Source organism: Schistocerca cancellata, chromosome 7, assembly GCF_023864275.1.
Source record: "Schistocerca cancellata isolate TAMUIC-IGC-003103 chromosome 7, iqSchCanc2.1, whole genome shotgun sequence".
NCBI lineage: Eukaryota > Metazoa > Arthropoda > Insecta > Orthoptera > Acrididae > Schistocerca > Schistocerca cancellata.
Genome location: NC_064632.1, coordinates 330,982,741 through 330,994,843, shown reverse-complemented (window position 1 = coordinate 330,994,843; position 12,103 = coordinate 330,982,741). Strand labels below are relative to the sequence as shown.

The 12,103-nt window shown below is 38.3% G+C and overlaps 1 protein-coding gene across 1 annotated transcript in view; it reads left to right on the top strand.

The window, feature by feature from the left end:
- The window catches only part of LOC126092259 (sodium-coupled monocarboxylate transporter 1-like), a 196,587-nt gene that overhangs the window by 149,360 nt on the left and 35,124 nt on the right, over nt 1–12,103 (top strand). Inside the window, exon 12 of the mRNA XM_049907769.1 lies at nt 8,025–8,111. Coding sequence (XP_049763726.1) covers nt 8,025–8,111 — 87 coding nt within the window. The remainder of the gene's footprint in view (nt 1–8,024; nt 8,112–12,103) is intronic.

Below are 12,103 nucleotides of genomic sequence, written 5' to 3'. Positions count from 1 at the left end.
TAGGAAAGGATACTAATTCTTCAATTTTGTTAGGTGGTTCAACATTTTTCATTACAACAGTCGGAGATAGCATAGTAGATTCATTTGGTATGGAATTAATTACATCCTGGAATGAGAGTATGTGTGTGTCCCAATCAATATGTCTATTATGGCGGTATATTCTACACAGTTTACCAATTTCTTTCATTAGTCGTTCACAAGGGTTCGAAGAAGCGTGATACTTGGATATATAAATCGGAGAAATGTTTCTTGTTTGTAACATACGTGTCCATATATCAGATCTAAACTGCGATCCATTGTCGGAAATTACTTTCAATACATGTCCTACATGAAATAGAAAATGTTTTATGAATGCTTTCGAAACAGATTTAGCAGTAGCTTTGCGTAACGGAGTGAAGGTAACACATTTCGAAGTAAGTTCAACTGCGACAACGATGTAGCAAAAACCTCTATTAGTTCTGGGAATTGGACCAAAAATGTCTACAGCGGCCATGTGTCTCAATTTAACAGGTACAATGGGATTTAATGGAGGAATATGTGAAGTCGTGTCTGACTTAGCTTTCTGGCAGATTTTACATGACGCTAAAACTCGTCGAATACGGTTCTCCATGTTAGCAAAATAACAGTTCTGTCTCAGTATAAGAAAACATTTTCTGGTTCCGTAATGTGCGTAACTTAAATGAGTGTACCAAATTAATTTGTTAACAAGTTCGTCAGGAATGCATAGTAACCAGTTGTTGCTGTCAGGGTGAGTGCGGCGAAACAAAATATTATTGCGTACAGTGTAATGGTTTCTAATGGTAACATTATTCCTATCTTGCCAAAGGTGTTTAATTTCTTTCCATACGTTGTCTTTACTCTGCTCTTGTGCTATGTCTCGTAATGACGACGAAATGAAATTTTCAAATGCAACTTGTTGAATATACATGACGCTGAAATTTGCTTTGCAGAAGTTGGTTGCGATGTCTTGCTGATTGTTGCCCAGAGAACGGGAAAGTGCGTCTGCTACAATATTTTGTGTACCGGGAATGTGAACAATTGTAAAATTAAATTCCTGTAAATAAAGTTTCCATCTGCTTAATCTGTCGTGCGTAAATTTAGCGGAAAGTAAAAACTGTTTAGCTCTATGATCTGTGTAAACGGTAGTGTGTCTTCCATAAAGAAAATGCCTAAATCTCGTAAATGTCCATACAAGACATAATGTTTCAAGTTTTGTGACAGAATAATTGCGTTCAGCAGGTGACAGAATGCGACTCGCAAAGACGATGTTTTTAATTACTGTAGTACCATCTTCTTCAATTTCCTGAAAAATGTGTACGCCTAAAGCGGTGTTAGAACTGTCGGTTGCAATGGAAAAATTTCTAGTAAGATCTGGATGTGATAAAAGTGGTGCATTCAACAAAGCTTCTTTCAGGTTCACAAATTCAGAATGTGCTTGGCTATCCCAGGACCAAATAGTGTTTTTACCTGTCAATTGACATAATCTAGGGGTGTCTAAAGCAAAGTAACGAATAAATTTACGAAAAAAGTTAATTAAACCCAAAAAGCTGCGTAGTTGTTTCTTCGTCGTAGGAATAGTAATGTCACGCAAAGTTTGAAGTTTTTCCGGGTCAGGCGCAATGCCTTCTGCTGAAATTACATGTCCAAGAAATTTTATAGAAGTTTTGCCAAAGTGCGATTTGCTAAGATTAACTGTGAGTCCTTGTGCACGAAAAGTTCGTAACAATTGTTCAAGAATCAGATTGTGTTCAGACCAGTTAGCTTCTGCAATAAGAATGTCGTCTACATACGCTGTGATTCTGTTTTTAAGTTCTGTCGGATGTATACTATTCAAACCGCGAATAAATGCTGCTGAAGAAATAGTTAAACCGAACGGTAATTTACAAAATTGATAAGTCACCAAAACAGAGAAAAGTTGTGTACTTTCTGCAGTTCGGATGGAGCTGAATTTGCCAAAATCCCGATTTCAAATCTAACGTGGAATAAATAGCAGTACCATGAAATTTCTGTAGAAGTTCTTCTAGTGTCTGTGGTCGATCTGTTTATAATAATGTCGTTGATGTGACGCGAATCAAGTACGAGAAGAAGTGAACCATCCTTTTTCTTAACAATATGGAGTGGGTTTCTGTACGGACTAACTGCCGGTTTAATAATTCCTTGGTCAAGCATAGCTTGCAATTCTTTATTAACTTGTTCTCTGTGAATATACGGAATGGGATAATGTTTGGCTTTAAACGTGTCGTGCTGTTTAACTTGAAATTCATACATAAAACCGGACATAGTACCAGGGACGTTGTCAAAAACTGGAGCTTGCTGTAAAAGAATTTTGCGTAGTTGCGTGCGTTCCTCGTCTGTATTTGCACTGCTCTGTTTAACTTTATCAGAAATCATTTGCATAACGTCATAGTCGGCTTCGTCTGGAGTATTATAGTTGTGTACGTACGTATCTGTGAACAATGTGGAGTGACAGTCTATGTTACGTGATGCGGAAATGACCTCTGTACGATGAATTGTTTGTTCTTCTGCAGATAAAGAGTGCTGAAATTCTAAAGCCAGTTGTACATTTTCATCCTTTAACATTAAATAGGAGTTTTGAAAGTCAATAATTGCGTCGTGTTGTACCAGAAAATTCGTACCTAAAATAACGTCTGTTGTCAATAAGGGAACAATCCAAAAATTTGAGTGAAATGTATGACCTGAAATACAAAATGATAAGTGTGTCTGTAGTTTTACATCTACTCCTTTACCAGATACTGCTCCTTTTACTTTAGTTTTGCCTAATGGTAACGTAGGATAGGTATTCTTTTTGTTACATTCGTTGAAAGTTTCCTCATTTATAACTGACATAGGTGATCCTGAATCGATTACTGCTGAAAATTTGGATGATCCAATCTTTACTTCAATGACAGGGTGTGAAATGGTTTTTTAAATAACTGGTTATTCATGCAAAAGAGTGTCTCGGATGTCGTCAAAAGTAATAACATTTTCGTGAACAAGATTCTCTGTGTCAAAAGTATTGCTTGCGTTGCTGGAAGATGCAACCTGTATTGTATCTAGTCAAATTCTTTCTGACGTGCTATTATTTGCGGGAGGATGCTGTGCCATTTCAACTATTTGTACTGTTCCGTTATTTCTTCCTGACATATTACGTTCGGGATGATATCTACTGTCTGGTTCATTCATGATAATCTGTTGTTGCGGATAATTTTGTTGCTGGTAAGACCGACTGTTATTAAACGTACGCTGAAAATTGTGCTCATTGTTTTTACGTCTGTCATGATAGTCATTGCTATATGGCGCGTTGCGATAGGAATTGAAATGATGTGTTTTCTGTATGTACTGGTTTCCTTGTTGCGGTGCGTTACTATTTGGTGGAGCCGACGCTATATGTGTAGGCGGCGAAACATTAAAGCTTGGTTGACCTTGTACATTACATTGTTGGTTAGGTATGCTAACCGGCTGGCTTTGATGCTGTTGTTGGGAAAAACCTCTATTGTTACCAAAATGTGGTTCCTGTTGCTGATAATTTTGACGATACTGATAATTAAAATTTTGTCTGTTATTAGAGTTCTGGTGGTTGTCGTTCCTGAAGCGTCTATTACCTTTGCTATTGAAATAGCGTGGCTGATCGTAATTGCTGTATGCTTGTTGACCTTGGTTATTATATGAAAAATTTTTGTTTATGAAGGAATAATCTGATTGCTGAACTTCCAAAAGCTGTAACAGATCTCTGAATGCCGAAATATTTTCTTTCTGCTGACCCGTTAAAAGTGATACTCTTAATGATCGTGGTAATTTGGAAATACATAATTGAATAAGTGCAGATTCACTGTATGGTTCACTTAAGTACTGGTTTTGTTGGACCATGTGTTCAAAAAATTGCGTGACAGTGGAAAAGTTTGAGTTCTCATAATTCGGTAAACTAATTAATTGATCCTTGATTCCGCGCTGTATCGTCTTCGACCAATACGCTGACAGAAAAGCATTCTGAAATTCTTCTACCGAATAGCATTGTCTCGCGATCGGTCTCCTACGAGTTGCCGGTTCGCCTTCCAAAAAACTGCAAATAAATTCAAGTTTGTGTGTTACAGGCCAAGTCGATGGAAAAGCAAAGCTAAATTGTTGTATCCAATCCAAGGGGTGGATCTGTGTTCTGTCATTTTTAAATACTTTAAATTTTCTCACGGACAGAAAATGCTTGTAATCAAAATTATCGTCTCTGTATGTCTGAACAGGTTCAGGATTGTATGAGAATCTATTTGTGACTGTTCGGAATCTAACTCACGTACACTTTGTAAATTACCTAAATTATACATGCTGTGTGAGTGTGATAAATGTTCGGAATGTGGCGTATGCTGTGCCGTGTTAGAGGCTGAAACATTTTTCATCTCCGTCACTTCGTGCTGTAAAGATGACAATTTTCTACGTAATGTATTATTGGACGAACCTATCTCACTGATCGTCTGCTGTAAATTTTGGAATTCGGGTGTTTGATTAAACGAAACTGGTGACGTATCGTCTGATTTGGTGTCATTATTACTTTCGATAACGTCAATACGACTGGCCAATTCATCATATTTTTCAGTCAGAACATTTACCTGATCATGGTTTTTAGTATCGCAAGCATTAATTTGTTCTTGTTTTTTTTACGTGTGGTTTTGTTTAATTTCTTGACGTCTGCTTTGATGGCATCGGGATCCTGTATTAGTTCTAATTGTTCAAGTCCGTCGGTCACTGTCTGAAAGTCTACTGTGTGTGTGTCTGTTTTTGTTTTAAGATCAGAGATTTCATCATGTAATTCGGTGTTCAACTGTTTGATAGAATTAATTTCGTCTGATACTGTAGCAATATTGTTGTCTACGTATGTTTTTGCTTTCGTAAACAATTTACGCTTATCTTCCTGTCTCTGTGCAGTAATTGTTTCCATGACTTGTCGCTTTACTTTATTCTGTTCCTGTATAAATTTACGGTAACGCGTTTCACTGTTTTGTAGGTGGTGATTAAAACGTTCGCAATTTGGCTGTTCTGTTGGTCAAATTTAGCGTCTACTTTTGCATCCAGTGTGCGCGAAAGTTCTGCTGACATTAATTTAAACTCGTCGCGCAACTGTGTTGCGTTTTCAGAACATTATTTAGCGACTGCACTAATTTCATCTCTAAGTAATTTAGTTGTGGCTGCATGTGTATTATTTAATTCTTGAGCCACAGATCTGATTTCTTCACTACTATTCCTAGCACAAGCCTTAATTTCCTCACATAATTGTTCTTTAGTATCATGACATTGCACGGCAACGGCTGCAATCTGTTCAGTAATCTGTTTAAAATTCTCATTAATTTGTTCGATCGACCTGTCTTGTTTTTACTCGACTGTTTGGAATTGTTGTCTAGTTTTTCATTAAGTTGTTTGTAATTGTTGTCTTGTTCTTTCTTAGACTGTTTGAGATTTTCATTAAGTTGTAGCATTAATGCTATAACTCGATCCATGCCAAAATTAGCTGCTGTATTCTCTGTGCTGTGTAATGATGTATCTGTATGTGTCACGTTTTGTATAACCATTTGGTCATTCTGTGATTCACAAAAAGGTTTGCCCATCGGATGAGCACTGTTGGTCGCTAAATCGGAATCAAATAAATCTGACGTACTTTGAGTACATTGTTCACCTTCGTTAGAAACAATAATTTGTTCACAATTCAAATTTTGCAAACCGGGTGTGTCAAACTGAGCAGCGTTCATTGTATCGGAACGCGCCGCGTCATCAATTGTTACATTTACTGTGGACATAATTGAATTTGTTTGCTCATCATTAGAATTAAAATCATTACTAGTGATCGGTACGCACTGATTGTCTGTAAATGGAGGACTATCATTAAGACACTGAGTGTCGCAAGTATTATCGGTCAAATTATTCGAGTCGGCTATATCACTCATTGCACATCGCGATGTACTGTTAAGAGTTTTTCGCGGCATTTTTCACAAATCAAAATTAAGCACAAAATGAAACAAAGGCAAAGCAAAAAATGGAACAAACACAATTACAACAAAGAGAAATAAATTGCCGATGGTCTGTGAAAGAAAGAGTGACAAATTAGGGAATGCGTTGCGCCAGATGCAAACTACATTTAAGTAAATAAGAGCAGATATATGACTACTTCTCAGAGATTCACAAAGAAATACGATCCTGGCCGGTTGTCGCCAAGTGTAAACTCCACACAAAAAAATTAATAAATAATAATATGAATAATGAATGTGATTGTAATTTAGTGTAACCTCCCTACAGAAATTCATTCACATTTAACCTCCACACAAAATTTGTTTCCCATTTAATGTACCCACACAATTCTTTTCTCATTTAATGTAAACTCGAAACAGAAAAATTCCTAAACCTCGTAATAAAAAAAAAAAAAATTCAGTAACCTGGTAAATTTTGGACGACAGCAGTGCTGCGTCATGGCCCTGTAAGATCATTCTGAATAAAAAAAGTAAAAATTCTTACCCCAATAAAGTCGCCAACCATCTGCTCTTACAATAGCTTTTTCCGGCACAGCTCTGTGCAATGCTGGCCTATAGATTTGTCATTTATGAAAGGAAGCAACTGATTTTTTTTTTTGCAACAATCGGAATGATCATGGATTGGAGAAATTAGTAAATTCTTTAAATTGAAATGAATGCTTGTTAGAAATTACTTTATATGACAAAGATTATTATTAGGACATTTTTTTAAAAGATTTACATGGGAGTTCACATAACATTACTAGATATGCGCGAGGCTGCTTTTACCTTATACTATAACGCTCAGGCTCCGCCATCGCTGCACCACGACCGGCCCAGCCAGCACGATACACCAGACTGCTCGCTAGCAACAACTTACTGCTACACAGTTCCTACTGCATACAACACTGCTCTTTGGTCTCAGATTCTCTCATAGCTTACATATCGCAGGCAGCGCGTGAGCAATTACGTCTGCTCGAGTGCGCTAGCAACAAATTCCTTAATCATGGACCTCTTACATACTACTATATGTTACATTCTGCAATTGTTATTGTGGTTAGTAAGTTTAGACAGGTTCCAGTATATGACTGACTATAATAAAAAAAGATCTTCCTCATTTAGATTTGGATTAGTAAATGTCGTGGCAACCTATGTATTGAGACGTTATTGCAGTGTCGCGGTAGCATTCTCAAAAGCCTCTCCTGTTTCGTCATCCTTCGTCTTCCATCAAAACAAAGCGTGACACCTAGACGTGAGATGCGATAGGGACGGCGGGCGGAAGGCAAGTGAGACTTTCCCCTCCACCGTTGTAGCCGAATTTGTTCTCCACCCCCAAGTACGGCGCAGGACATAAGAGAACTGAACTCTGAACCGGCAGGTGTAAATATCTGGAGCCCGCAGCAGACAATTTTTTCTGTTAGTATCACCTGATAATGGCGGATTGGTTGTCCGGCGAAATATGATGGAATTTCGACGATCGGATCTGGCAGTACACCCGAGACCATGGAAGCAGCATATAGGCCGGGAAAGCCTCAGATCACACATCATCAGGAATGATTCCGATGCATATCTCCTAAAATACAATGCAAAACGTTTCCTTTCTTCGTATTTTCTTCATAACTGTTCATTAAATTTTAAATGTCTACATATGTTTCCAGTTTCACCTACACTCATAAACAGCCTAATTATAATAAAAAACCGTAGATAGACGTATCATATCAATAATTTTTGGTTCACTGTATAACAGGTGATCGTATCTAAATACGTAAGTCATACTTTTGAATGTTACTGGTATTGTTTTAATCATTTTACACTGTGAGACTAAGTTACCGACGCGATTTTAAGCTTAAACACTTTCAGTGGAAAACAAGAAAGCCAAAGTGTCTGTCTTTAAAACAATTTACGATTATATGTACTTATGAAGCTGATTTTCAGATTCACAATATATATATATATATATATATATATATATATATATATATAATATATATATTGCGTGTAATACATTTGACTTATTTTTGGGCAATCCTCTTTCAGATGTCCATGTCTCTTAGTTCAATGACCAATGGACCATCCTTGGCCTTGTTTACAGCTGGAATGTTCTTCCCGTGGATCAACACAAAGGTAAGAGATGGTGTAGGATGGTGTAGAACCTCACAAAATAAGATCACTTGCTTATGTAACTAACTCACAGATTCACAGAAGTAGTCACCATTACCAGATGCTGTCATACGGTAAAGTAATGGAAACCGTATAAAACACAATTCATAAATAGGCAAATCCCAAAGGAAAGCAGACTTGTATTGCCCAAAGTGGTTTTTCCAGAAAATAACCTAAGTTCAGATTTTTTTATCTTTGTATTGACCAACTAGGAACATAAAACAATAGTGGGGCTGTGGGAATATGAACCCAATGGCGTGCAATTTTCCTACGTCAGAAGCAGATGAGACAAAGGGGCCTCACCTCCTTTTGTAAACAGTGATATCTCTGTTATGTTTATGCTAGTGTAATTTAAGACTCTAATCTAAGCAAATCACCTACTTCGCTGTGGCCCCTCTATAAATAAAGACGTCACTTAATCTTGGCCCTTCTGTAACAAACCCTGCACATAGTCTCTTAAGTTATCTATACGGAAGTGTAATTTATAACGCTAATGTAAACAAACTGTGCACCAATGCTCTTAACATTTATTTATTTACGTCCAAATTTCTATACATCTGACGACTTGTGAGTTGCAACCTGCCCCCTCTATCCTTTTATATCCTCTCTGTCGCCACTCCTGTAGGTCAGTTGGGTGGTGTAAAAATAACAGAAAATTGAAAGGGGGTGTTATTCTATGGGTTAACATATAGGGGCATATGTCACCTACAATTTATTACCCAGTTAGCTTCTCGCTTAAATTTATTTCACCCGTATCTTAATTACTATAAATTAATAACCCAGTATGTTATTCCACTTATCTTACTTAATATAATTCAATGATCACTGTCAAAATATGGCTGCCTCTATATTTATGTCTCTTATTTTAGTTACTATAATTTATAACCCAAATACAATCTCATGGCTGCCCAGGATCTTTGACATTGACACTTCAGTTTAGTACTACCTTCCATTGCTTTTACCGTTTACAGGCAACTTTTTACCGTTAATGGCAATTTTGTTGCTGTTTTGAAGATTTTCTCCTAGTATTCCAAATATTCACTTTTCAAGATCGCCATGCAAAGATACACATGTAAATGTTTTAACAGTCACTACAGTGCATTCTTTTAAAAATACACTCTTCCTACATACCAAATGTATGGTTCATTGTAAGCAACTTATCCGTGGATTATTAGGGTCTTAAAACAGTCGCTTACACACTGTGGCGTCACTATCAGAACACCTAAGAGGAGTCTGACACTATAAGATTATAGTAGATGCGTAAATAACGGCAAGAAATTAGTAAAACCCAAGTAGTAGCGTTTCTAGAGACAGGTATGTACACACAAAAGATATTGCTAAATTACGCTGATTTCCTATACTTGTGCTGTTACCAACACCACTGTGCTAATATAGGCGTAGTATAAATATGCACTTTACTTTAAAAAAGCAGAAAAAATCTCCTGTGATCCACTCCGAAACTGTGTACTGCCTCTGTGCTACTTGTCCACACCAGATCGCACTGCCTCAGATCGTTGGTGCAGCTGTGGTTCTCCTATGACAAATTTAGTTACACTACTGGAGAGTGAGTACCATGGGTAATGCCTCTTGGCTGGGCAATAATTTGGATGGGCAGATGATAATCGGTGGCGCTCATACGTGTGTAAACAATTAACTGCCTGCCCCTCCTTTTCCCAACCCCTCCCCTCACCCCCCCCCCCCCCCCCCCCGACCACCACAGCAGAGCCAGATAAGACCTCTTTCCTCTTCACGCCAGCAAGAATGCCACTACAATGAGCGACAGCTGGGACACTGCTGTGTAGGTAGGCAGCGAGCCATCAATCTTAAAACAAGCATTCTAATAATTTTTTTGTAATTTGTCTATTGATTGTTGGTGACATTTCCCGAAATGAGACGTTAATGACATTCAAGCATGCTGACGTGCTATTCCTTCCTCTATAGTACACACTTTGGTTGCAGATTTGAAGTGTAGGAACGTATAGGTACTATAAGGGCATAGGGACTGCAATGACCTGATAATTACTTTGATATGTGATTTATCCCTGTGACATATATACACATATATCTTAGAATGTTCCTAGAGTGGCTCTATTAAAGTATAGATCTGGGATGTCTTCCACCACATATTATAGTGTAATCGTGTTTGACAGCATGTGATTACATTGTTTAGTGTGTTGTGTTTACACATTATCTGCTCACTTCACTCTTGGATAACTTTTGCTCATTTGTATACCATAATACTATCGGAGCGATCAGAGTATCTCTCATCTGGTACGTTTCCTCTGCTGTTTCGGTTCAGATCTGCAATTTCGTTTTTGCAGTTTATAGCGGTAGTGATCCCAAAAAATAGTGTTCATCTTTAATGCTATGCGCAATGAAGACGCAAAGCGTTGTTTTGTTTCCCGTTATGAACAAAATGATTTTAAAGCTAGGTGGTCATTGGACAGACAGGCCCCAAATTAGTCTAGTGCGATATTCGTTTGATCGACATGTACTAACATGGACATCAAAACACAATGGATAGCTAGTACTTCAGGAGACTTGTAGCATAGGCAACGTGTGTTTGAGGAAGACCGTGCGATAATTCTTCTACTGCCAATTCTAAAAGCCGTACCTAGCACTCTCCAGGGACCTAGAAGTTATGGTAATTCTGACAATCCTTTCACATAAAAACGCACAGTCCTTGGTGTAGGCGCTTAGAGCTTTGTTAATTAGAATGGAAACGCCTGTTTTGCTCGTTTATGTTTATCAACTTCAGATAAAAAATTTGAATAGGACCAAATTTCTCATAAAGGCTCTCTTGCAGTGTCTACCATAGGCGTCGCTTTAGCATATTGCAACGACTAAACAGTCCTTTGACAAAACGCTTCGTCCTTTGTTAGATATCTACATCTTCTAATAATTTGATCTGGTAATGGTCCCAGACTCATGAGAAGTACAAACCGGTCGAATAAATGTTTTGGAAACTGCTTCTTTCGTGGATAAGATCCCTATCAGCCTGGCACCGGCTTTTTACTACTATTTGTCTCACGTGGTCATTCAACTCTAGGTCGGTGCGGATGGATACTTTCACATATTTTGCGGTTGCTACTATTTCTAGTAATTTGTACTCAGTATTGTAAAACAAGAGTAGCAGATCTTTTCACCTACTTATATACTGTACCTTACATTTATTTACTTTCAGCTCCAACTCCCATTCTCTGCACCACTCGTCAAACCTCTGCAGGTCTTACTGTACAGCGCTACAGCCTCCTGGCGTTGCATACCTCTTATAGGGAACAGCATCATCTGCGAACGGCCTACATCCAAATACGCATTTCGCAAGCCACTGTTTAGTGCACGGATACATCGTAACAGTATTATCTACTTTCGTTCCTATTCCACACAAGTACTGGTCGAGGCAAAAATGATTATCTTTTTGTTCCTGTACGTGCCCTGATCCCTTTTATCTTATTCCTATGATTGCTACATCGATGAAGATGGCTGGAGCTTCCAGCACTCACCACTGTATTATTTACACAGTACAACCACATTCATGTGACCACCGGCTATTTCGACATCAACGTGCAATAATCACTCACAGATGGCAAGTAGCAGCTCTAGCAGTGGAGGATATATAAAACATGTCAAGGGAACGTGGAGAACAATGTAGTTGTTGTCGTGTTGTAGAAATGGAATAATTTATCTGTCATTCAAAAGGAGATGTTCAGTGGCATTTGGACAAAGGGTGGAAGCGTTTCCAAAACAGCTAAGTTTATACATTGTTCGCGTGCCACCGGGGCTAAAGCGTAATATGCAGAGCAGAATGGTCCCATCCAAAAGTGGGGCCAGGAAACTGTGGTGAACCACGGGCCATGGACGACAGGGGTGAGCCACAGTTACGGAGCGAATAGACGTACAACTGTTGAGCAACTGACCGAGGGGATTCCAACAGTGATTCCTCAACGACCGTTCAG